Here is a 27,541-nt window from a genome sequence, read left to right on the forward strand (position 1 = left end):
TTCCCACTGTCGTTCCTTGATCTTCAAGTTTAACCCTCATTTGTCCAGTACAGTAAAACCACAAGCGCCTTTCTTGCTTCCTTTGTGTGTGTGTATATATATATATATATATAGATATATATATATATGTATTTATATATATATATATAAATGTATATGTGTTTATATAACATGTATATAGAAATCTATTTGTAGTTGCTGCTTTTATGTTTGTTTGTTGCTTAATTAACGGTTCAAGTCTCGTTGCGAAAAGCTCGGTTGTTCAGAGTTTCCCGTCGTGCCACTTTGCTTTGACATCTTTGTGTCCGTCCTCCTCTTCCTTCCGCGGCTGTTGGTGCCGTTTCTCAGTACGGTGCCAAGTCTCCCGCACCTCTCCTCGCTCGCGTTATGTCATCGTAAGTAAAAGATGATATGTCTTCAAAAATCCTTCATCGGGTTTGTTATTGTTTTTTTTTTTTCTTAATTTTATTTAAAGAAATAGCTCCTTCAAGGTATCCGTAACTTCTCTTCAAAAACCTGAAAGAAATCGAATATGTGAAACCATACAAGCCTCTGAAAGCATGCCGAGAAAATAAAAGCGATGATTAAACGTCGGGAGAGCGACGCACGGGCCGTATTGGTTTCTGTCACGATTTGATAAAAGGCAGTCCAAATCCGACTTGTCACATCCATAACCTACGGTGTCAAAACAGTTTAGACTTTTCGCCACTTGAGGAGGTCTACTCTGACTCAGCACAATTTGCCAACATTTGTCTTTGGGGGAGGTTAAACGCTCTTTTCTTTACAAACAAATGAAAAATTGTCTCTTGTGCCTTGACTATAATTGACTTAATGGGTGAGACGGGGACACCTGGTAGCGTAGTGGTCCGAGCCGCTGCTTTCGATTCCAAAGGTCGCGGGTTCGATCTCCGGCTGTAGTACCCTCGAGCGAGGCACTCGCTCGAAATTACTCCGCCGTACGAACAGGTGAATAACTGCTTTGGAGAAAATCGCCAGCTAAATGACAAAATCTAATGTAACGGCCTCATTATTTTCGTTATATGAAGGTATAACTGTTACCTGTACTCACCAAGTACATTTCAAGTGTTGCACGCTCCGTTGGCAGTTACAGAAATTCTGTATTTGGGAGGACTGCTAACACCGAAGATGCGGAATTACGGTCTTCGCCGAATCGCCACTTAACCTGCACATAAATCCTTCATTTCGATGTCAATTCACGAGAGTCTCGATGAGCGGGATTATTAGAGGTTTATGTTGAAAAGCATCGTGGTCGCGTCTCGGTGATGTTTGAGCGGATTAAATACGTGCTGCCCGCGTTGCCGCCTGCTCACCTGTGCTGTTGCAGTTGAACACTCAAGGGATGAGTCGGGGACCTGTCAGTATGGGCGGCTGGCATCTTTCGGTCTTTTCAACTGGACTTTCAACCTCTTCATCCCGATCTGGAACCCGTTCATGGCCTGTATGGCAGCTTGCGCGCTCGCCGGGTTGTCGAAGCTCACGAAACCTGCAGCGGGAGGGGAAACGGACAAACGCCCCAGGGTTGAGGATACGGTCGACCCCTGCGGTCCTCAGACAAAGAGGGGGTCTTGGATGACCACGAAGGAAGGAGAGCGACCCGCAGCTCAAGACTTTGTGAAACGATTGAAAAGCCCTCCCTCGAGTAACGGTGACGGTGAGAGTAGTTCAGCAGAAGATCCTGCAACCACACACCGGAGCGCAAGTTCTGAGAGGCTTCGTTGTGCATATCTGCCAGCCTTTCGGTCCCACGTTTACAATTTTTACCAGTATTTTCCATGTTCACACAATACCTTCAGCACATATTAAAGGACATCAAACATTATAAACAGTGCAACATTTATTCTAAGGCTTTTTCAGATCACCTTCGTTATATGTAATATGTGAGCTAATACATAATGCGTCTTCCTTTATGCATATTTTATTTCATTTCACTGTATTATTGGATTATATCAATTATATTTATCGTGGAACCGGTTCCGTGAAATCGCAACTAAAGTAAATTTCTGTTCAGCGGCGAAAAACACGCATGGTTTTGCCAGCGCTCCACAAGTTTCCGAATGCAGACCCTATTATTTGTTGTTTTACAGAGAATTACCTAAAGAAGCCCACTGTTAATACTAATGAGCATCATTTTCACAGACAGTGGTGTCGCCGAGCAGATGTGTACATTCTCAACTTAGGGTTTAATAGGGTTTCTCCAGCATACATTGGATTACAGAAATAATGAGGTCATTTACAAGAAGCTGTCATGAACAGTTATTAAGTATATTCATGCGCTTGCAATTTTTATTGGGTTTAATTTTCATTGCTTAATTTACTCTTACATACTCTCGGAATTAACTCCATCTAAATTACTATCTTTTCTTCATTAATACTGCCGTGTTCCTTTGCTGACACAAAATCCTACGGAGTGCTCCATAAAGCTGCAGGAATTAAAAATGGTACGAATAGCAACTGATACAAATTGGACGGTTTGGGAAGCGGGAGTTGAGACGCGCGCGCCGTCACAGGTGCGCACAGACGACCGCGTCGGCCCCGCGTGCTTGTGCGCCGTCCCATCGGGTGAAGGAAGGAAGCCTGGAGATGTGCCGACCTCCCGCTGCGTCTCCCCCATCGCCGGAGCATCATGAGGAGCAGCCAATGACCCGTGAGGAACAGCAGGAGCCTCATCAGGTCCCCAGGCAAAGTGGCAAGGGGCGGGTTGGGGGGGAGGCGGCGGAGGTGGTGCGAATGGCCTTTTGCAGAAGGGCCACTTGGCACAGGGGGGTAAAGACGGCAGAGGGGGAAGGAAGGGACAGCGGACGATGAGGGGGTACGTCGATAACGCTGGACCACGCGGACGTAAACCCGCTTGACCGGGGCGGGCGGGGGTTGGGGGGGGGGGGTTACCGTGTTTGGCCTCCATCAGTGTGGATTTATCCCTCCGCACGCTCTCTAGATTAATTATCCCAACGAGCGCCAATTCTCCCGGCCCGACGCTGCGTTGTAAATGCATAGAGTATCAGTCGATACCGCGAGCAGCCCGTCTTCCGTGAATTTATACGTTATTAACTCCCCTTGGGAGACCAAGCCGCAATCAATTTAGCACAGGGATACGCCGCTCCCCGAAGTGAAAACAAACGCTGATCTATAATTGTCTCCTGCCCCTGCCTGCCTGTTGTCACCAGCCCCCATCCCTGTCCCCTTCTGAGGGGGTGGGGGGGGGGGGGTTCCAGGAGGGGCTACAGCCGACCGGCAGCTCTGGGGTATAGATACAGGAGGGAATGCGGTTAAGGAGTGGCACTCGGTGCCCTGACGTGGCACCGTTCTCACGTGATTAGATCTCAAATTCAAGCCAAAACGGAAAAAAAGAAATTGGCAGGGATTTTTTGCAAATTCACCGAATTCCCCCGAAACAAGCTCTTTAGGGATGAGGCGGAAACCCAGTAAGCCGAGAGCAAATCCAGCACGGCGGAAATGGAGGGATGCGCACGAGGCGTGCCCCTCTCGTGAGCGCCAGGGAAAACGTGCTCCCTCCGTTTGCCTCCGGCGGCGTGTCGGTGCTGCACACGAACAGAAGCTCTTTGGTCGAGTTTGTACGTTTAATAAAATGTCACCAAAAAAAAAAATATATATATATATGTGTGTGTGTGTGTATTTGGCAATAAAGCCTTATTTCAGACACTTACCGAAGATGAATAAAGCTTTAATAAAAGCTGTGAAGGTAAGCCTGGGGGTGGGGTCACAATTTTATGTGTCAGCTGTAATGTATTTCCTTGTTTTTGTTTGTTTGTGGCTCCTGCTGAATATTCGTAGCGCAACAGCGACGCAGCGTACGTTTCCGGCGCTACCCAGCGCTGCGAGGCCGAGACATGCGGACGCCGAGAGTAATAAGGCTGCGTTTTCAATCGCCACGGCGACGGCTGTTGTGTGACGGGAAACGCCAGTGCCAAGACGGCCTGCCAGTCAGCACTTCACTGTCGTGCCCCCCCAACCCCTTCCCAACTTACCGAAGCATTTGCTCTGGTTGGTGGCTCGGTCCATGAAGACCTTGGAGGAGATGACAGTTCCAAAGGGTAGGAACATCTGCATGAGCTCATTATCCCCAAACTCCTGCGGCAGGTGGTAGATGAACAGGTTACAGCCCTCGGGTCCTGGAACACAGCGAAGTCGCCGTCAGGCTGCCGTCCCCTTAACCGTTTCAGGGATCCCTTTCGGCCCCGCCGTTCCTATCCGGTTAAAGTACAAATGCTCGTTCCCACGCAGATCTCCAAAAACGCGTTCTGGCGTGGCTGTTTTGCGTGCACGTCTTGCAAAGCCGCTTTCGCTGTAACGGCAACGACTGCTGATGGCCATGTTTTCTTAACCAACAAGCAACATTAATTTTATTTTGCTGCGTCGCTGATGCTTCTATCCAAAGCAACGTATCCGTTTACACAGCTGGGTGGTTTACTGGAGCAATTTAGGTTAAGTACCTTACTCAAGGGTTTTACTGCAGAGCATCTCGTGGGGCTCGATCCAGCAACCTACAGACCACCCTAACCGCTGCGGTACCTGCTGGACTCGTACAGTTGCGCTTCTCCGCACCTGTGCACGGTGCCGTCTGTTATTTTCGCTTTCGCCGGAGGAAGAACAAACGACGCAACGCCGTCCCGGGCGAAGAAAGAGCCCAGATTGATGCGGGCGTGCGGAGCGTTTTCAGATAAATCGTACGTTCCAGGTCACTGTGCTCATCAGGGTATTCTCACAGTGCGCTCTGCAGCGTACAGATATGAGCTGCTGGCACGCGCGTCTTCCTAAATCCCCCCTCACGGCCGAGATACAGAAAAGGAGTTTTCTCACCCTCACCTTCCCTCTGCTGCTGTTGCTGGATGACTTGGGGGGGTTGTGGCAGTGTCTGTCCAATAGGGGTCAGCGTGGTCGCCGGGTAGATCGCTGCGGGAGAACGGGGCACAGGTGAGCGCGGCGCGGAGCGGTGATTCAGCCCTTTCCGAAAGGAGCCCGCTGCGTTCGCCGCACCCGTAGCGGGACAAAAATAGCCGGAGCTCCGCAAAATCGTCGTTGAGGAGACAGACCGTCAGCGGATATTAACATCGACGGGCACACATGCACACACACACACGCATTTTCTGAACCGCTTGTCCCAGATGGGGTCGCGGGGAACCGGAGCGTACCCGGCAACGCAGGGCGTAAGGCCGGAAGGGGAGGGGACGCACCTGGGACGGGACGCCAGTCCATCGCAAGGCACCCCAAGCGGGACTCGAACCCCAGACCCACCGGAGAGCAGGACCCAGTCCAACCCACCGCGCCCCCCTCATCGACGGGCAGATATGCATCATTCAAAGCAGCCTATCGTAACATTACCCCCGCTTTATAACCGAAAGCGTCCCGTGACACAAACAAAGGCTGAACGCTCCGTGTGGACGGGGAGTCGGTGCCCCCTGTCTGCATCCGGGTGCGGGTATCGTACCTGTGTACTGCTGCACACCGGTGAAGGCTTGCTGGAGGGTGTCGGCAGCCGTGGGGCTCTGGGCGGAGTAGGGCGGCAGGCCGTTGGTGTAGACAGCCTCGACGGCGGGGTGCCCGTTGGGCTGGTGGGGGATGCCGGTGAAGCCGTTGACGATGGGCGTGACGATGCTGGGCACGGCGGATGTGGCGATGTTGGCGGGTGGCGAGCTGAGGCCTGCGGAGGGGGACAGGGGGACAGCGCGGGGTGTGACAGGAGGCCGGGGGGGAGGGGGCGGGGGGGAGGAGCGGCGCGCCAAAGCACCTGTGGGTTGTGAGCCTGCGTGCAGAGCCCTGGCGAGAGCCTGCGGCAGCTCGGCGCCAGGATGATGAAACCACCCTGCAATCGCAGCAGCACGACAGAAGCAGGGCGGCGAAATCCTGGTACATTCGCTGCTCCGAGACCTTGTCGCTCCCGCAGTGCGCCTGAGTCTTACATGTCTCATCGTGTGCTTATTTTTACATGTCTGCCTCGTGATGGAGCAGGACAGCAGGACGCGAGCAGTAGATACGCTGTAGTTCACCATTAACAATAGTAAGGATGATAATAATAATAATATTAATAATAGTAATAATAACAGTATGGCACAGAGTGCATCATCACCATAAATAGCAACCGCTCGCATACAGCGTGGTTATTATTATGAGTTCTTACTGTGACACTCTTTACACAGCGGAGGAGGGAAGGGTTGTGTTTCAGACCCCGGCTGGCACGCATCTCCCGGGCGATCGATCTTTACGCAAGACGGGTTTGGACGGAAGACGCGGTTGTCACGGAAACCCTCAGGCACGTCGCCCTTGCCCTGCGGTGTCCACGAGGCCCCGGATCTCCAAGCGCGGACGCGCGCGGCGTGGGCGCGCGCCCTCACGTGCCTACGGAGCAGAAGCGCGTGCGCTCTTGCGACGCGCAGGGGATCCGGCAGGACCGAATGTACCCAGGCAAGCTCGCGCTCGGGAGGCGAGGCGTTCGAGGCCCTGGCTGCGCGCACCGATCAAACGGCACGTCCGGGGAGAACGGTGCCCTTGCATGCCCCCTTGCGCTGTTTTCCTCTTCCAGAGCTCGCTGCGCAGCCGGCCTCCTACAGCCCTGTGATGGATTAGGCTTCGGGCTGGCCAGCCTCCACAGGGTATCAAGGACCACTCCCTGCTCCCCGGGGCTCAGACAGCGAGCGCAGCCGACCGCACGCGCTCTGCCGCGTGATAATGCGGCCCCTCCGTCATCTGGCTGGCAGAGAGAGAGGGAGGGAGGGAGGGAGGGAGAAAGGAAGGACGCAGCAGGGTTGAGATAAAACTGGAAATGGGAGATTAGGAAGGTTGCTGGTTGGGAGAGCGTGGCAGCTGGGGGTGGGGGGGCTGACTGACAGACCCCATAGCCAGAGGGCCGAGGTGCTGTGCCAGCCAGGAGCAACTCGCGGTGTGCCAGGAAGAGCTGCTCGTCACTCGACGTCCGTTTTAAATGTCGCCAAATATGACGATCGAATCATTCCGTAATACTTCGAAGACCAAACGTCGACCTTTCGCGTGTTTACACACTTTTATGCGATAAAGCACGAAACGTGTGCAAGGTGTGTAGTAGAGCTCTAATGTCAGCTCAGGTCATCGCTGAACAGCAGGCTGAGCAAACACGCACTACGGCTAATTGCCCGGTAAGACATTTGAACAATGCGGTTATTTAAAACCGCTCGCCAGCCCATGAGAGGTTGAAGAGCACTCCTTGCGTGACAAGGACTGTGCGTTAAGGCGCCAACACCTCTGTTCCATTCGAAATGACATTACTAGAAGGGACAATTGGAAAGTGAACTTTATTTCTGCGCATTCAGAGTAAAACCTGAACGGTGGCTCCCATGAAACATTTCCAAGTGGCTGCAAGAGTCACGATCCTGAACATCGATATTTATTCATCTAGCGGGTGCTTTTCTCCAACGCGACTTCCAGCGTTAAGCTACTTACAGTTATTTACCCACTTGTACAGCTGGGTAATTTTACTGGAGTCATTTAGGGTAAGTACCTTGCTCAAGGGTGCTACAGCCAGAGGTGGGGATTGAACGTGCAATCATTGGATCCAAACCAGTACGTTACCAGCTGCGCCCTGCCGAAGCGCCCGGAACGGCGTGATGTCCGGCAAAGCGCTACCGTGGCTTGGCATCCCGGGTCGGTCCGGGTCAGCGTGTTATCCCATCCACGAAAACAACATACGGAAGAGCACGTTCCGTCTATTCTTGCCTAAAAACTGCTACCAATCTTAATCGTAATATTTACTACCATTCACGACTATCTGAATGGTGCTGCTGACCGAAAATGAATAAAAACATCGTTTTATGAAATCGTAAATAAGATCATCATTCTTGCGTTAATTATCATTCTCTTGCAGACGTATAAATCCGTTGCCTCGTTCGGAAAGACAAGATGCCTTTCCGGGCGTTTCAACCGTTAATCCTATCGATAAGTGGCACTCTAACGTTTTGTACGGATGGCACCGCGGATTGCGAAGGGCATCTGGGCGGAGACTTGCGGCTCAACCGCCCGCCGGAGCCTTTCCTGGGTCTCGGCCTCACCGTCTCTGTTCCGGGCTGCGCCACGGCAAACCGCGCCAATCAAAGCGAACCCACAAACTTTTAAAGTGTTCCCGGAGCCGGCGGCGCCGTAATGGAGCGCGTCTTTGGCAGGTTCCGCTCATCTGGTTCGCCTTCTTTCCTCCCCACCTCGGGAGGTGCACCTGGCCAACGGTGCCTTCATAACGCATCATCATACATCACGTCCAGGGTGCGGGCGCTAATCGAGCGAGCCACCTGGCGCACCGCGTACGCGTCGTCAGGCTTAAGGCTCTTCCACCTGCTGATCGGACGCACGTTTCATTGTTGCCGCGAAATGACCTTTGGAAATCGGACCCTGCCTTCGTGCCGCTGGACGCAGAGTTGTCCGCGTTGGCGTTCAGTGGCTGATGCTGTAAAAGGAAGCGTGACCGCACGGTCCTGACTCTGTGATTGGTGCACTATGGGGAAAAACTTGATTTATTAAACCATTATACAGTCAAGTCTTGTAATGAGGATACGTGGCAGTACGTCATCTGTTTTATATTAATCTTCTTTTTTTTTTTTCTTTTTTTTACTATCGCATGCTTTTACAAGGAAGCGCTCCACAGCTGCATAAAAAAAAGTCACCGTTTTCGGAAAGACATAAACCGCTCGCAAGGCAGTAGAGGAGCATATTTATTTATTTGGCTCATACTTTTCTCCAAAGCAACTTACTATGTTGTAGTTACTTACCCCTTTATATACCTGGGTAATTTCGCTAGAATAATTGAGGGTAAGCACCCTGCTCATAGATATGGATTGAACCTGTAGCCTTTGGATCCAAAGGCAGCAGCTATAACCACTACGCTACCGGCTGCCCTCAGGAATACTTAGGAAATGTTTAGGAAATGTTTACAGTAATGTTAGGCATGAAAAAGGAACCGATTCAGACTCATTTACATTTTTCCAGGACCGAATCCATACAATCAGTTTACAGTTGTCGTTTGCAGAGTCGGAAGGGAAAGTCTTATTTGGCCACAGTCTGAAAACTAACCCCCCAGGAGCCACTGGGGCTTGATTAACTCCGTTGCTTTTCTTGCTGTTTTTTTTTTTTTAATATGAACATCTTATTTTAAGAGACAAGGTAATGATTACCTAGTACTTCAACACAAAACAGAGCCAAGGGACGGTGTTCTTTCGAAATGTAACGGTGATTCCAGCTCTGGACATTTGTTCCGGGCGGATGAATTATTAGTCTGAGGATTTTGTCAGTTTTTTCCTCTTCCAGGTATTACAGACATGTTAAACAGACAGTCTTGCCAAACTCCGTTGTGTGCTTCTTCAATGAAGTGAAGAACTTAAATAATTCAGCGCCGCGATGAAGAAAGGAGCTGAATAATAATAAAAGCAGACCGCCGGCAGAATACAAACGAACGACAAAGGGTTTCTTATTTATTGCGGACCTTGAGGATCCGAGGATGCTGCCCTCTCTTGCAGGGATTGATAATGCGACGGACTCGATAATACGAGGTAATCAGCCGAGAGCGGGTGGTGCGAACCGATGACCGGCTCTGCACCCAGCGGAGCGCGGCCAGTCCGGTAGAAGGACAGAATTCCCGAGCACGTGCCGGAGCGAGGCGAGGCCGCGTCACGAGGGCGTCGCACTCGATCGAATAAATCAAGCTCGCGTCGCCTCCGGAAGCGTCCACGGGAATGGCGGCGCATCGGTGATCAAACGGCAAAGAATGTCAGGGTTTACCTAAGCTGCGTGTGCGCGGGCAGGGGAAGCGCCCCGCACCGGTGGGTTACGCGTTTCCGAATGTCGCCTTTGATCGATGATATTTGCACGTAGATGCTTATTTCGGCCCCGGCGAGTCTCGGCAAATTATTTGACGAATGGCCGTCTCCGAGCGCGAGCCAACCCGTGGGCGCCGGCCCATCAGGTGCGCGCCGTCAGGCCTGATTAAAATTTCGGCCCGACGCGTTTTACCCAGAAACGCCGGCGAAGAGAAATTGATAATCAGGCGCGGAAAACAAGAGTGCATCATTTTTCCACCCTGTCAATTGGCTGATTCCTCAACATTTTACTCAGTGGAAGGCAGTTACCGAACCTGATTACAGCAATCGCTACGAACGCAGCGGGAAAAATAAAGGGCAGGATGCTGTTTCATACATTGTGCCCCGCGTGAGGATATTGATAATTTTCCATTTCCATGAATATGAAATATTGCAGCGCAAGCAAATGTAATACAGCAAATGTCAGAATCATTCACATTCCCTTTAATGTGTATGTAAAGGGTGATGAAATGTTTCTGTAATGTGAAACAGGAAGCGCTGCATGCAAATCCCGCGTAAAGCGCAAGGTCAGAAATTCAGGGGACGTGCCGCACCTTTACGTTTGAATAATACAAGCAGCGCCGTTGCCTAATTTTTTATCGAAACTGTTACGGCGGCGCCTACGCAAGATAAATAAATAAAAATTGAAATCCAATGAAAGCGATGACAGAACAATTTGTTTCGGGAGAATCGCGAATTAATCCGCCGGCGTCGCGTCCCCTCTTTTTGGCCTTGCGCCGCGTTTCTTAATTCCCCGCCCCGACCCGAAGGGATGGAAACATGGTGCTCACCCAGCGTCTGATGAAACTCACCCGACACCGGGGTCATGGGGGTGGGTGGCAGGCCGTTGATGTTGAGCGCCCCCATCTGGTGGATCTGCGCCGCGGGGAAGGCCACGCTGGGGGTCAAGTAGCCGCCGTGCGTGGCCGCCATGATGGCGGCCTGCTGCTGCATCAGCTGAGGCGGAGGCAGAGAAAAGGAACACGTCAGAGCTTTCCTTGAGGACGGAAGCTGTCTTCGGGGTCGAGCGGCTGCCTCCGCGGGCCGGGAAATCTCTCGGCGTCAGAGCTGAGAATAAGCGGACGGCACGGTATTACAAAGAGCGGATCGCGGTAGCTTTCGGGTCACCTACGGGTTGCCTCGGCAGAGGATTGCGTCCTTCTCAGGTGGAAACGCCTCCTCTGGAAAGGGCGTTCCGTAAAGCCTTTCGCCTGCTCCTCCGGGGCGGGAATCAACGAATGCTATCCCGGGCTGCTTCCGGCCTTTTCCTTCCATCCAAACTCTTCATTAATCATCTCGGATCGAGCTGCTGATTTAATCGGTCGCACGGCGCAAATCATAAAAAATGAACCTGTAATTCGAGGACCCGCCATAATTGCTCGATCAAAGCGAATGCGCGCAATACCTGCCCCTACCGTAGCGCCGAGAAGTGTTTCGAAAAAGTTTGATTTTTTTTCCACCCGTAAAAGAATAATGCGGCCCATTATTGCGATTAATCAAAGATTATTTAGTCGTTCTCAGCTCTTGAACAATTAACTAAGTACAGGATTGATCAATCTAAAGCGAGAGCAGCGGCAATTTGTTTTAATTTGTTTACGTACGAGAAAGGATCAAATAAAGGGGAACGTAAAGGGGGTTTATTTGGACGCGTGTGTCCGTAGCACTTTTGCAGCATTTCCTCCTTCGAGGGTGTTTCTTTGGCCAACTCCGTCGAGCGCGACCGAAAGGTCACGGCGAAGTTCGCGGCAGTTGGGAATGATCAGAACGGCGCGATTCGCTCCGTCGAGGCGAAGGAATGGCGCTAAAACCAGGAGGCCTTACTTCGTTCCTGGAGCGCAGTCGCCCACCCCCATCCTAGTGGAGCTCACAGCGCAACAGGTGAATTTTGCAGTCGCTCCTCACCTGCTCTAGTCATCGGACCTGTTCCTGCGCTTGGAATCCTGTGCTGTTCTGTGAGGACCCATCTGCGATGTAGGCCCTGACAATGAGTAGATGTGCATTCACTGTGGAAGAGAGCTCTCAAGGGGAGTCCGTGGAGGGTCCCTGTATTGAATTTTATTCCAAATGTCCAACTGATTAATCTGCTCTAGTTGATCCAGTCTGTCCATGTATATATATATATATATATATATATATATGGTGGTCCCCCCTTATCCGCAGTATCGCTTTCTGCGGTCATCCGCGATTCCAAAATATTAAACGAAAAATTCCAGAAATAAAAATATTCATGATTTTTAAATTGCGCGCTGCTTTGATTATCGTGATGAAATCTCACGCCGTCCTGTGGGACGTGAATCATCCCATTGTCCAACGTATCCACGCTGTATACGCTACTCACCCGTTAGTCACTTAGTAGCGTCTCGTGTTCCAAATCGACCGTCTCGGTATTGCGGCGGTTGTGTGTTTTTTTAAATGAAAAACTTTATTTAAAAATCAATACGTATGTGAATCTGGGCATTGGTCCTTAGTTTTCTTTCTTCTTCTTCTGTATAGGAAAAAACATTGTATATATAGGGTAGGGTACTACAGTGTTTGCGGTTTCAGGCATCCGCTGGGGGTCTTGGAACATATCCCCTCCGGATAAGGAGTGACTACTGTATACATATATATATATATAAGCAGTGTACTCCCTTATTTTTCTTGTAGCAAGAAAAGATTGGATATTCAGAGAAAGTCTTATTAGCATGTTCTAATTAAGTCCATTGTCAACAGCTGCCGGTCCCCACCGGGGTCATGGCAAGCCAGAGCCTACCAGACAACAGAGGGCGCAAGGCTGAAGGGGTAGGGGACAGACCCTAGATGGGACACCAAGCAGGGCTTGAACCCTAGACCCACCGCACAGCAGGTACGGGTTGAACCCAATGCACCACCGCACCACCACACCCCCTGTTTCTACTTGAGTGCTCAGATTACAGCAGGAGCCAACAACTTTGTCCTCTACAGAGTGATCCAGGGATCTCTTTTCGGAATCTTCGTGACTACCCTTTGACAGCCTGGAGACCGCCCTGTCCCAGCCGATTTGAGAACCCCGCAGAGAACACGCGCCCTCGTGCGGCACCGCTGCGCACGATGAGTGTGAGTTAGCGTGTCGGGCGCGCGCGCCGCGTCCAGGCTACTCGAGGAGGGCGTAAGCCTGGGAAATACCGCTCGGCACTTGTGTGTTCTGCTAGGTTTAACCAGGGAATCAGCTTCCTTTTTCAGGGCTTGACACTGAAGATCAAGAATGCAGTTATGCGTGGGGCGGGAGGGGAAGAAAAAAACGTGGATTAAACTGAACGGCTGAATTGTGATATATTTTCTCCCTTATTGTGTTATAGAATTTCCATACTGTGTGGCTTCGTAATACAATTGAAGGGATTGACTGTGCCAAAAGTGGCGCGGCTAAGCAAAAATGTAATGCCTCTCATCCCGACTCTAATGCTAATGACGATAGCGTGCGGCACGTGAGCCCCCCCCCCCCCCCACCGCCCCTTGCTGTATTTGCATGGAGTCCCTGGGTAGGAAAAGCCAATTATTTTCCCTCAATGCCCCTGTCAGGTAACCTGAAAGCGGCTGTCCCGCCACAAGAACGGGTGCCGCTGGCACCTCATCCATTAGCCACATGCCTTGCCACCGCTATCTATTAACTCCTTTTGTCATTTGCATAATTTTATCAACGTGACAAATGGGGATCATCCATTTTGCAGCGAATAAGACAAATTGAGCTTTTACAAAAGGGGCGAAGAAAGCAACACGGGAGAAACAAAAGGGTCCGACAAACGTAAACAAGCGAGACGAAAAGTGAGCGTGAGGAGCAAAGGGATTCCCTCGAAAGAGCACCTCTCGAAATGCTCATTAGGGTGAGGCCGAGGTTAGCGGGGCACCGAGGCCTGGCAAGCACCCCCACCACGCGTCACAGCGGTTGCTGGTTATTGCCCTCCCCTCCCTCACTGTGGGTAGATGTACTGCGGTGCAGGGCGGGGGCGGGGGAGGGGGCTTCTCTCCTCCGGTTTCCACACATCGTGCGGAAACCGAGGGGAGCGCAAATCCGACAGGAGACTTTCACACGCCGCTCACCGCAAGCGCACCACGCAGACGCCGCAGACCCCTGTAGATAGCAGCGGTGCCTTTAGCTGCACTTCCTCTCAACGTGTCATTCCGTGGCAGCACCACGGAGTTGGCAAAAAAAAAAAAAAAGCTTGGTCTCCTGTCTTCAACCGCCGTGGTCCTCCTCTCTGCTTTTATGACTCCAAACCGAAAAAGCTTTAATTTATTCATCCTTGAGTAGATTGCAAAGCTCCGAGACGGGCGGGAAATTGCCCACAGTTCAGGTTTCATCATAACCTTTTCTCTTTGCTGATAAAGGGAGGTGGGCGGAGGAGGGGTGTGGAAAGGTAGCCCGTGCTACAGCATCCATTTAGTGTCTGGCATCTGCTTTTTTATTGCAACCTGATGGCATTATTCCCCCCAGGTGCCAGCAGGCAATCACCTCTTTATCACATGGCAATTATCTGTGTAGCACTGCTCGGCGACACCGCCACTCCCAGAGCTGTGCTACCACAGGCGACCCTTTCTGCTGGTCCGGAGCTGGCACTCACACCGGCGGCGGAGCAGGGAGGACAGAAGGGAGGACGGTGCGAGAGAGAGAGAGAGAGAGAGAGAGAGAGAGAAGGGAGAGGGAGATGGGCCACGAGACAGCGAAGGACCCCAGTTATTGAGGTCCTGAACCCACTGATTGCCTGAAACCGCAGTCGTGGTGTGCATTCTACCAGGGACAAACCCAAAGAAAATTGACTTTGTTCACACTGTCCGAGCTTAAGGGCTTAATTTATCAAATTAATGCTGTGGTTGGTTTTCCTGTTTTATATTTTCTAACTTTTTTTTTTCTTTTTTTTTTCCTTTTTTTGCTGCTTCTGGTGGTGGCAGATGAGGGAGATGCTCCACATGTAATTATGATCCCGCTGCGGAACCGTCTTATTATAAAGCACGTTATCCATTCCTATTTAGAGAATAAGCGCAGGAGTATGGTTGTACATCATTACTGATATCCTCTCGCAGTGCATGCTTACTAATTCTATAGAGATTTTCAGTTTGCCTGAGGAATGAAAAACACCTACAGAACTAATTATATAATAATCAAACATTAACGATTAGATTAGAAACATTTAAATTAACCTCTCAAAAGCAAAACATAAATGCACAGCTGATGCAGACAATAATGAGGAGGTGATTTAGCAGGTGTTGATATTAAAACACGGTCATTATTCCATGTTTGGTTTCCTCTGAAAATTTTGTTTTAATATCCACAAGTGTGAGGTTTGCCTGCAGGGTGTGTTTTAAGCCCGTGTTCCGTGTTTGCTCAACAGAGGGCAATATCAGTTAGTGACTGCAACCTTCGGCTTCAGCGACGCCACCGATCCTCACCTGCGGCACTTCTTGCCATTCATTAGCGCCAAATTACAGACACACCGCCACACTGTCGGCGCACGTTTCCATTTTATTTTAGATTAAACCTTTTTTTCGGATGCGCTGTCCCTCCAGCATGAGATGTTGTCTACTGCTCCATCCACAGAAGAAGTGATAGGTACAACGCTGGTCGTTATCCTGCGAAACCACTACAGCTGTTTCACTAAACTTGTCACTTAGGAAGTCATGTATTTTTTGCAAAAATTATTTTCCGTACTATAACTGGTTCCGAACATCCTAACCAGAGGTTTCTAAGCACAGGGCAACGCAAAATAAAGTTAAATTAAAATTGTAAATACCATACCTGAAGCTAATGTAAGAGTATATCCCTTAACATACATACGTCAGAAATATCAGTAACAGTAGGAGTAATTGGACTAGCTATATAACATGCATTTATGCATTATGATTTAGCAGAAACAGAAAAAAATCAGAAATGTGTTGAATGGTAACCAGAAGCACAGTGATATGATTGATAGACAATGGCACAGCGAAACTGGTATGGATCAGCACTTGTCCCCAGCTCTTAATGAAATGTCACTGTAGCAGGTCTGCAGTTAAAGTATGTTTTCTTGAGGCAAAATCTCATTAGGTAACGCAATGTGCGGGGTAATATTTTATACTAATTGAATCATGTATTAGTAAAAGCAGCTGAACGGTGGTTTTGCGTCACCCTTACAGCGGTGTGTTGTGACTGTAGAGCCTCCGTTAGTTATTTTTTCATTTATTTCTACTGTATCAGTTTGTGGTGCGCACCATGCTTAAGAGTACTGAAGCATGAGGTGAGATTGAAACACATGGTACCTGCTGGACTGCGCTTTTCTTTAGGATCACCCGGCTGAATTCAGTTGAGCGACATGGGGAAGGAAGGTCAGGATTAGGGTTTGTGTTTGGGTTAGGGTTTGGGTTTGGGCTTGGGTTTGGGTTAGAGTTAGGGTTAGGGTTTGGGTTAGGGTTTGGGTTAGAGTTAGAATTAGAGGTAGGGTTAGGGTTAGGGTTTGGGCTTGGGTTTGGGTTAGAGTTAGGGTTAGGGTTAGGGTTTGGGTTAGAGTTAGGGTTAGGATTAGGGTTTGGGTTAGGGTTTGGGTTAGGGTTAGGGTTAGGGTTTGGGCTTGGGTTTGGGTTAGAGTTAGGGTTAGGGTTTGGGTTAGGGTTTGGGTTAGAGTTAAGGTTAGGATTAGGGTTTGGGTTAGAGTTAGAATTAGAGTTAGGGTTAGGGTTAGGGTTTGGGCTTGGGTTTGGGTTAGAGTTAGGGTTAGGGTTTGGGTTTGGGTTAGAGTTAGGGTTAGGATTAGGGTTTGGGTTAGGGTTTGGGTTTGGGTTAGAGTTAGGGTTAGAGTTAGGGTTAGGGTTAGGGAACCCTCTAAGCCTGACGTTGTTGTTCTTACACAATGTGGGTTACAAATCACTGTTTGCTTTCTTCCTATGTGCAAAACAGTCACCTCCTTTCTGTGATCACTAAACAAGGGATCACCATAGTGGAGGTGCCTGTCCATAAACACAGCAATACAGTCAGCCTTTGCTTTTTCATATTCTGTGGGGAGAAGTAGAACTGAAACCATAGGTTGCCTGAAACCAACTGTCTTTTTATGACTTCCTTTAAAAGCGCAGTTTTGACCATTAAATGCTTGCTCACATTTAAGTTTTAATACTACAGTATATACAGCAAGAACATAACCATGTGGCTTTCCCAAAATACCCAAAAACAACTCTAAATATGTATTTTAACAACACATAGAGCAGTGAAGGATTTAAAACAGATAATGTAAACAAACCACTGACATTTCTAGAGTACTTACTTGTATCACTTCTTACTATTGAAACTACATGTAAAGATGACTTGGAGTGAAGCTAATGCTGGTGTTTCATACCATGATCAGCGCACGCTTGAGCCACTCATATCCCTTTCTACGCCCTCTCCTTTTTCATTGGTAAATGCGAAACATTTTCTTTCCTTTTCAGGCAATATATTCAGTTCATTTCAGTTTATTTATATTCAATCTACTTTACAGTGGAAAAAAATATAAATATGTATATACAGTGCTGCCTGAACCCTATAGGGATAGTCATTACTCATACAAAATATTAAAATAAACTTATAAAACCTCAGTCTTAAATCTTAAAATAAACACATACAATTAATAAATGATTATGATGTACACATCTGATTCTACTTACCTACTTAGTTTAGCCAGTGCAACGTGGGGTTCACTTATTATTGCACCTGCCCTAAACCGTGTTTCTACTACACACGTGACATGGCAAGGGGTTCACATATTAACAAGCTGCATTTTGTGTGTGTGAGTGTGTGTGTGTATATACACACACACACACACACACACACACACACACACACACACACACATCTTCAGACTGATCCAGAATTTTCATTATTGGAAACTATTTGAACTGTAAAAGTATATAATGATCGTGGCCCTACGACCACATGAACACCTAGCATTCTGGAAGTAAACCTCCGGTCCTGGTGCCGTGAAACGTTGCACATTTGTATGAGCAATGATTAAATTGTGACAAAATGTTCCCCAAAAATAACAGCAGAAGGCTGACAGCACAAAGAAGCTAGCATACGTGGGGATGGATGAGCCTTCGAGATTCCAGCACTTTAAAAGGAAGAAATTTGCCTTTTTGTATCAATGTATGAATGATGTGTACTCGTGTGCGATCTATGTGTATGAAGTGTGTTGTGACAGGTGCTGGGGTCTGATGGAAACGCCCTCTGACATTGCTTTCGGCTCGGGTAACACAATATGCACTTTCTTCTCCAGGCCATCACAAAACACTCTGACGTGGACTCTGTGGTGGACGGTACGGAATAGGCTACGATCGACACTACAGTCCGTGGCACGGAACTCGTTGGCAAATTAATATCTGGAAATTTATGCTTCTTCTACAAAATTTTAACTTTTTTTAAAGATGAGAATGATTTTCACCCTTCCTCCTTAGGGACCACTTGCAGAGCCAAAGTCATGACAGCACCCATCCCTCCAACCCCGGGTACTCACCGCATGTGCGTAGGTGCTATAGGTGCTGAAGGGCAGGGCGATGGCGGGGTTGAAGATGCCGAACTGGCCCACCATCTGCTGCATGCGGCGGATGGTGCGCTCCTTGTCCGTGTCGGCAAACTTCACCACCAGGCTGGAGGAAGCACCCTGCAGGGGGCAGAGGGTGGGAGCCACTCTGAGACTCGAACCTTTCTCCTCCCCAGGCACCATGTGCCTGGTATCACCGTGCCAGTGCCACGCAACTGACGCCGACAACAAACGTTCGCCTTAATGCGGTTGGCAATTAATCTGCAGGAATATAATCATCGCTACCTACCTCGAAGTGAATATGTGTACAAATTACCAGTGAACTACAACAAACAAACACTTTTTCACCGTCCGCAAAAAGGTACTGGATTCTGTGGGGAGTGAGATTTCATTTTCATAATTCGTTGTTCAACTACAGTCATCGTTAAGATCAACCGTAAGCAGAATATGTGAGGCGCTTGCAGGTTTGGTTGTGCGGCGGCAATGTTGCATTTGTCTTGTTCGTGAAATTGAGTATGCCATGACCTTGAGGTTTCCATTAAATCAACCTACATCATGAATAGCCCACAGCCATGACAAGATGATATTTCCATCAGTGTCAGTTAGAATCTTTAGCTGCAGCCTGACACGAGCACAACACATCACTGTCAGCGAAACATTTCGAATGCTTTATAGCAAGAACACGGGGAAGTGTCTTCTTCATCACTGCCACAATTAAAGTCATAACAGCAGAAAAAAAAAAAAAAACACAGCCATATGCATCACATTAGATTTTTTTCTTTTTTTTGAGAATTTTTTTGATAACTTGGATTTATTACTCAAAGACTGGCCATCTTGCACAATAAATATTAAATTTCAATTATTTGTTTGAAATTCATTGGTCTGCCAACAAGTTGATGAATTGACTTCGATAAATTAAACTGCAAAAATTTGACCAGTGCTGTCGGTGAACGGAACGTCAAAGGTTATGTACAGCATCTCGTTTATATTTTAGATACGTATTGCTGCTTAGACAATACGGTGAATGGGAAGTGGTTTTCATTCTTTTTAAATTCCTATCAAAGCACTTTCGCAACACTTCTTTTCCGAATACCAGTTAAGGCTTCAAGAAGGCAAGGGAGCGCATGAACAGACTTTGAGGGCAGGTCTACTCAGCTTTGGCCATGGATATTTAGATCCGGCAAGTTCTCCAGGTCCCCTTACACTGCCGAGAGCTCGGAACAGGAGTTAAAGAGGTTTAATCTGGACAATGAGTCGAACCCAGTGGTTCTCTGAACGGCTGGAACGGAAACGTCTCGAACCAAGCCCTCCAAGACTACAGTTGAGCAGCCCCGATGTAGGGTGATTTCTAGGTTGCGTCAGCAAGGATTTTGACATCCACCGGCAGTAAGCGTGTCACGACCCAGATCAAGGCGCTCATCAGAAAGAAGAGGAATCCTCTCCAAACTGGTACACCCCCTTCTAACCGTTCTCATCTCACCTTCTCATCTCTCCTTCCCCAGCGCTATAATAAAACCCAGAGGTGCGTGTGCCACACATACCGTTCATTAAGAACCTTTAAATGATTTAGCGCAACGCTTGACCTTTCAGGTGGTTCGCCACGTCTCCCCTGCCCCCCAAAAGCCCCTGATCGATCCAGATAAAAGGCCGAAATATTGCTCTGATCTGACAGCAGGGAAAGGTTGTGCGTCAGAAGAGATAAGAGGCTCCTGAAATTGATGTGAGATTGTCAATAAACACAGCAAAAAAGCAGCCAAGACCGTGCACCGTGGCCAGTGTGGGAAGAGCCAGGGATTGTGGGTAACTAGAGTGGGCGTGGGCTTAGCATCTGGCTGGGGCAAGGAAGTCTTCTTTTTCTTGTTTTCTTTTTTATTATGCACATTTTAAACTGTGTCCCAGTAGGGGTTGCGAACCCGTCAATCGCATTTCGGTTCCATGGATGGAGGACCCAGCTCCCGAGCTCCGGGCCGCCTCAGCAGGCCGCGTTCGCAGGTTGCCGAACGCGTTAAAAGAGAGACACGGGAGTTGAAGAATAATGCAATTTTCCCGCTCTCTCTCCATTTTTTCCTGCTCCATCTCGTTCGGCGCGGCCGCCTCCTGACCAGGCATCGGAGTGCAGAGTCGCAGGGCGGCTTCGCCCCCCGGCCATGCTCCTGCTTGTTAACCGCACTATAAACAATACCGCACGCTAGCAGGAAGGGATGGGGGTGGGGTGGAGGAAGGGGGCACACCGAGACCTGCCAGCTTGCCTCCCGTTCACGTTTCCTTGAAGTCCACGCCAGCGAGTCAGGCAAGGTCATGTGGTCCTGCAGCAGGTCCATCTTTTATTACTGCCACTTTTAAAGTTACCGCCGGATGCAACTTTAAGGGAGCATGGGTTGGGAGTGCAGGGCTGGCAATATAGAAAACCATGCTGTATGCACAGTATGCATAAGTGAGGCATGCATAACATGCATAAGTAAACATAGCATGCATAAGTAAACGACCGGGCCCTGCAGGACTTAAAAGAAGCTATCAAAGATCTAGATGATTCGGTAATGAGCCTCCTCGTACGTCTTCCTGCTCCGGCACCCAGGGTCCTCGGTGAGTGTCAGAATGCATAATCCGAGCGTATTAAGCCGTCTGTGAACTCGAGGGCTCTGCAACCTACTTCCAGCCATGCAATCTGGAAGCTGCCCGTAGACGTAAATGCTATTAATCGCAGATGGCCGAGCGAGGTCGGTGCCAGAGCGGGCCACGCTGGTGTGTCTCGTGAGCCGGACCGCAGAGACGTCCCCCCAACCCGGAAATGCTCCAGCCTCCCGTTCTCGAGTAAAATTAATTTAAATCCACCATACGGGCGCCAATAGGAAAATATTCCCTCTTGCTTTCGCACTATACTTTCAGAATGAATAATGTCATAGAAATAAAGAATAAACAGTATTAACCTTTATTTAACCGACACTTTTGTCCAAGGCAACTTACAGCGGACGCTCATTTATTCGGAATCATTTGCAAAGTTATTGAACTGAACAATTTTTATCGGAGAAATTCGGGGTAAGGACCTTGCCCGAGGCTACAAAAGCAGTAGGGGGGATTCAAACCTGACTTTTTCAATTGCAAGACAAAAGCTCTACCCGCTGTACCACCTGCTGCCTCTTCAGCCACGGAAACTTTATTTAACTGCTTCATAACCTTCATTACTTTCAGCGTTTTTACTACTAATTCCTGCTAAATTTGTACGTGGGCCGCCAGTATCTTTCGACTCCATAGCGCAGACGTCTTGCTTTTGTCTATCGGATGGAGTCCGTTGCGACGGACAGGTCTGTAGAATCGACTTTTTTCAGTATCGCTATATCTTTTTTCAGGCTAATTTCAAAACGGGGACTCTTCCCCACAGCGGACTTGCGGTACGTTTCCACCTGAGCGCTCGCAAAATCGGAGAAAACGTAAAACCGCCGCTCTTGTTTTGGGGTTAGTTATCATCCCTCGCTCTGGGTGCCAACAATTTGTTTGCATCTGCTGCTGTTTATTCATTTATTTTTCGTATCAATTTATTTTAGTCAGTGAGCTGGATGAAACTGTTAAGTAAAACCCTTTCATAAAATGTTAAGCTGCCGGGTGTGTCGAGAAATCCCTCAGGCTTGGAGCTTCTAGAGCGGATTCAAGAAATGCGGGGGGGATGGGGTGGTGGGTGGGTGCGTGCGTGCGTGCGGGAATAAAATGCGCAGCTGTTCTACAAAGGAAAACGGAGGGAAAAAAAAGGACTGTGAATCAAAATAAAGACTCTCCTTACAAGAGAACTCCCATCGCAGGTTTCTCTGGTACGTCTCCAAATGGCAGGCCCTCGCGCGAAGGCCACTGATGAAGCCCAAAGCTAATCTGTGCGCTCACTATTACTTTAACTCTGCACATCTGTCTTCGCACATTACTTTAGAGTAAGGTAATAAGCCTGAATTATCCGGCGCTCCGTGTCGTCTTATATAAGAGCCAACTAGGAAAACGTGTAACGGATAAAAGCACTATCCTCCGTGGTGCTCCAGCCTCTTTAGTTAGATTACTTGGACAGCTCGGCGTCGCAAAACGGCTGCGCTGCATTTTTAAAGACTTATTTATTTATATTGCTTTGCATGACATTGTTAGTGCTTCGCCAAATAATGATTTACATTACCTTCAGGCCGAATTAGTTAACGGCTGAAAATATCTTAATAAGCGGCGATGGCTGCGCTTGCCGCGTGCAATAATAGATTTGTTTATTTGGGGAACCTTGTTTATAATGTAAATTGTTTGGGATCTGAAGCTCTGGGCCAGAAAGTTCTCAAAGAATAGCGGCGGCACGTGTAACAGAAGCAATAAGCGGAGCCTGGAATCAAATTTGAATTAGATCCTTGCTAGCGTGAGACGTTAAGATCGCACCACCCTCGCAGAAGCTTATTCTTCGTCTTATAAATGTTGCTGGATTAGATAAGAATGTATTATGGGAATAAAGAGTCGAGAGGCAACACGGTTACTGCTGTCACAGGGAGAGCGCGCAGTAACGTCAAACGGACTGCGGAGTTCATTATGACGCTGCTATTCAATAAGGATGAGCTGGAGAAAAGCCCCGGTGGCCCTGACCTACTCCCGCCCCTCTTGCGGCAGACTCCCTCGACTACCCACTCGCGGCACCATTCTAGATCCCGACCCCGTGCGTCAGAGCTCAAGTGGCCACGTTGTTAAATGCGACATGGCGCAACGTCCGGGCCGGAAGCATGTGGATCGATGGGGTTTCGTCAGGGTCCTGCGGCTGAGCTCCCCCCCACACCTCGTTCCACACAACCCCCAAGGTAACACGCCAGCACGCCGAAGCACTCCAAGGCGGAAAACACGATGCTCCGGCGAGCCGGTGACCTGTGCACGGTGGTCTCGGGGTTTGCGACGGGAAGTCCGGTCCAGGGGCACAAATCCATACGCTGCATGCAATGCTCGGAGGCATCGTGCTGAGGCCGAGCTGAACGCCCGGGAAAAGCGCTCCAACGACCGGAGCATCTTCTCGGCTCAGTGCGCTCCAGCGGCCCAGCTGTGCCCTCCGCTTACTATCCGTACCGGGGAGTTTTTTTCTTCGCGGTCCACATTGCCCATATTGACTCGTGCGTGTCCTGTGTGTATGCGCTATGGGCAATGTCATTTTGCACTTTTCATATATTCCATATATTCAGCAGAGCCGCTCAGATGCACAGCATGATGAAGAACAGCACCCAGATACTGTTGGAGGAAAAAGAATTTATCATCTGTCACCGAAAGGACTTCCACTACGATGGAACGCTATTCACAAGTCGTAATGTGAAGCAATCGGCCAATTTCATTGAAGTGCAGATTGCGGTCTGACCCTCGGATGATGCCAATGCCGAGCCGATACAGCCCCCGTAATCGATGCACGAGGCAAGTGCGAAATTCATCCTCCGTCGCTTTGTTTTCAATGTTTCGCTATCTCTTCCCTTCCCCTCTCTGCCTCCTCTCCCTTGCTCATACGCAAATGAATAATTCACCAGCCAACGTGGCGAAAGGTGAAGCAAACAAGTCCATTGCCTAATGTCCCGGGAGGCATGAAGCAAGAGAGTGGGAGAGAGAGAGAGAGAGAGAGAGAGAGAGAGAGAGAGAGAGAGAGAGAGAGAGAAGGCCAAGGTCCTGGCACCATAGCGTCGCCCACCAGCCGATCCCTAGGAGTGTGCGCACTCATTTGCACTTATATTGACCTCAGGCATGCGCCAAAACTAATGACACAGCCAGCCACTCTGCCGCTCTCTTTATGCATGCACCGCCGGCTAGAGATCATAAAATCACACGGTGCGGCCACGGCGCTGGGTGGAGAGCCCGGCCGTCTCCGCCGGCAGGACCTCTTCTTGCCCGGTTCGCAAGAGGAGAGCCATGTTTTGGCTCGGCCGTAATGAGATGTATTGGCTCTGAAGGTTCAGCTCAGGTGGGCTGAGTGCCGTTCATCTGCTAAGGGGTCTCACTGAAGGCTCCTCTCCCTGCTTCCGAATCCATTGTAACACAATATTCTGACAAGTCCTTTCTTCTCCCGCTTCCTTAAAGCTGGCCTCTATTCTTTGTACATTTAATTACTTGTCTTGGCCTGTGCAGACTGCGCCCACTCTGTCACGTGCCAACAAAGGTAGTTAAAGATGTATGAGCTGAAGTTCATAAAAGACAAGGAGAAAGGGCTCAGGATTGCTTATTCCATTATTGCCCATCAAAGAAAGACCACTCCCTTCTTTTCCTGCCCTTGTGTTCAGCACGTAGTATAATGGTTAAGGGCTCAGAAGTGCAACCTGAAGGATACTGGTTCCAGGAACATGAGATATCTGACTGCTGTACCTTTGATCAGGATGAGTAACAATTAGCTGCTGTAGTAGAAACTTCCAATATTATAATTGTTAATTTTGATGAATGCGTCGAGGAATCAAACCGTAATAAATTTGTTGCACAGTCTATTAGAGAGCTATATGAAGAGAATTGAGTCTTTGGCCTTGACCATTTTGTCCCTTTGAACTGGTGCACTGGTACATGCTTGCGGATGCGTGTGTTTGGAGGTGGTCTTGAGAACTTGGTGGGAGGCCATACTCACTGGCATAGTCTGGCTGCCGTGCAGGGCGCTGATCGCCGACTGGGCCTCAGTGTGCGTGGAGAATTTCACAAAGGCACAGCCTGGAAGACGTGGACACACACATACACACACACACACACACACACACAGCAGGATTATTAAACACTTTGAAGACACTCTCTCTAGAACATTCCAGAAGTGTAGGGAAGAGCCTGATGGTGCTGCTTGCCACCCCAATCCTGACTCGCCATGCTGCATGTACAAATCACAGTAACAAGCTAGGTGGTATAAAGAAGTCTAATCTATATCATTCTCACCAATTTGTCTTCACAAACAGGACCACTGAGTATGAATTTGTCAGCAATCTGTAGCCTGACGACAGCGTCGCTATTGGCTGCTGTTAATATTTTCCGTTTGCTATGCAAATTAAAGGAAATATGTTCAGTTTGCATTGTATTGGTGGAATGGCAACATCCATCTTATTTCTTAATACATTTGATTCAAAAATCTCTTTAGGAGGACAAATGAATTTGAAAGAGCTCAAAAAGAAATGCGGATTTATAGAAAAACAAAAACAAAAAAACAATGAGATACACAATCCATTTTGACTGCGCCGCTTCCCCCTCTTTGTTCATGGCTCTCGAATTGTTTTGACATCCATCGTTTCCTCTTGACCTGCATGTGACCACCTAGTCAGAATGCCATTATTTCCAGCTCCAAAATAATTGCTCAGTGATTTTCATAAGAGCTGTGCAAGGGACCACATCCTGTGAGACAGGGGAGGGCTTTGAACAGAATCATGTCAATCGGGACCGGATATGGGACTGTATCATGGGAGATGGTGGAGGACGTGGGCCTCGTTATGAGAGACACTTGTGGACATGAGATTGTATCACGTGTGATGGACCTGATGTCGAACATTTGGGTGGGGGTGCTGATCTCTTCCTGCTGCACTGCTGGTGCCAACTGCCTCGAGGGCAAACCCTGAAAAACTTCTTCATCTTGCTATGAAACTAAATAAACACTTTAAACAATTAAGGTTGCAGGCGGAAAACAGTTCTGAAAGTAGGTGCTCAAATGTAATCACAGACACACACACACAAATCAGACAGGCAGCAGAGCGGTTAGGGATGAGGATTTATAATCTGAACAGTTGCGTTTCTTTGGTTTAAAGTTCTGCTTGAAATAATGATAACATATTACGGGCAGTCCCCGGGTTATGAACGTCTGACTTACGAACAACCCGTAGTTACAAACCACCCACCAGTAAAGCCTATTATATTAAAAATTTGAGTTACATACAATGGTTCGTAGTAACAAACAGGCGCTACCTTGCGATGCACATCAAAACATCGCGCGTCTACAGCAGTTCGTCAGCTCGTGGGCGCGTGAGCCTGAGGAAGAACTAAGACTTCCTTCTCCTCAGTCTGACCACATTGCTGTTGTGTCTCATGTGTTACCGTATTTGGCTTTAATTTTTTGTTGTTTTTACCCTCCTAACCATGGCACCAAAGCGTAAATGTGATGCATCAAAAAAAGTAAAACAATCAGAATTGAAACTAAAGTGGAAATAATAAAGCCATCAGAAAAAGGCGAAACGCCAACGAACACTGGAAAAACTACTATTAAAGTTTCTTTAATGTTTTTTTATACCTACATACACACACACGCACACACACATTTCCTCTCTCTTGCTATTATAAATACTGTAATTACATTTATTATTATTATCATTACATTGTATTATTATTATCACTGTATTGTTATAATAAAGATGTTTTAGTGTATCCAGAAGTGTTTCTTTAACGTTTTCTATGCATAGAAAGGTACACGATATACTATATACTAAGACAAACATTTGACAAACTGATGTTCAATATCCACCATACCTAACAGTTCCGATTTACGTGAAAATCCATCTTACAGACAGACTTTACGGAACTCGTTCATAATCCGGGGACTGCCTGTACCACTTACTTGCTCGCCTGGAAAAAGCATTGCGTAAGCACCTAAGGAAGAATGCAAGATGCGTCGTAGGAAATGGTGGTGTTGATACGGGTGTCAGAGGAGGGGCTGCTGCAGATGACCTCCCACTAACCTTTGCTGTTGCCATCAGGCCCCCGTAGCACCGTGCACTCCTCGATGACTCCGTAGGGCTCGAAGAGGCGGTATACGTCCTCCTCGGTCTGTTGTTTGTTCAGCATTCCCACAAACAGCTTCCTGTCTTCTGGAACAAAAAGCAAAGAGAAAGGGTTAAATTGGACTTTTTGGCTACATCTCCACACACACCCTCGCCGACACACTCAAAGACTCACTCTTAATGCCCCCCCCATGGTCGTCTTAGTAGTTACTAGATAAGATGGTGCCAGTATCTGACTACCCCTTTTAGCTCTTGAAGTCACATGTCACAGGGGCTTGTTGCTCTGCCAAGGCAGCTGTTTGTAATTTCCGAGATAATTGAGTTTCTTTGAGTTGTGGGCAGGCTTGGGGTCCCGTAGACAAACCGCTGCGCTCAAACCCACGGGACGCAGCTGGAAGTAGGCCGAGGTCTCCGATCCAGCAGGGACGCTACCGGAGGTAGACTAAGGCCTCAGATACAGCAGAGACATAGCAAGGATCAGGCCAGGGCC

The 27,541-nt window shown here is 48.6% G+C and overlaps 1 protein-coding gene across 8 annotated transcripts in view; it reads right to left on the reverse strand.

Annotated features, from left to right (window-relative positions):
- Positions 1-446: 446 nt before the first annotated feature.
- Positions 447-27,541, reverse strand: part of celf5a (cugbp, Elav-like family member 5a) — a 166,818-nt gene continuing 139,723 nt past the window's right edge. For 2 of the 8 annotated variants that reach the window (XM_029255139.1, XM_029255138.1), the window contains exons 4-11: positions 27,010-27,138; positions 24,933-25,012; positions 18,320-18,466; positions 10,664-10,808; positions 5,468-5,680; positions 4,846-4,932; positions 4,008-4,151; positions 533-1,504 (exon numbers count right to left, since the gene is read on the reverse strand). In XM_029255139.1, the coding sequence (XP_029110972.1) occupies positions 1,377-1,504; positions 4,008-4,151; positions 4,846-4,932; positions 5,468-5,680; positions 10,664-10,808; positions 18,320-18,466; positions 24,933-25,012; positions 27,010-27,138 (1,073 nt within the window). In that variant the 3' untranslated portion in view covers positions 533-1,376. The other 6 variants (XM_029255136.1, XM_029255141.1, XM_029255135.1 and 3 more) reach the window with 5 other exon arrangements.

The sequence above is a fragment of the Scleropages formosus genome, chromosome 9, assembly GCF_900964775.1.
Source record: "Scleropages formosus chromosome 9, fSclFor1.1, whole genome shotgun sequence".
Lineage (NCBI taxonomy): Eukaryota > Metazoa > Chordata > Actinopteri > Osteoglossiformes > Osteoglossidae > Scleropages > Scleropages formosus.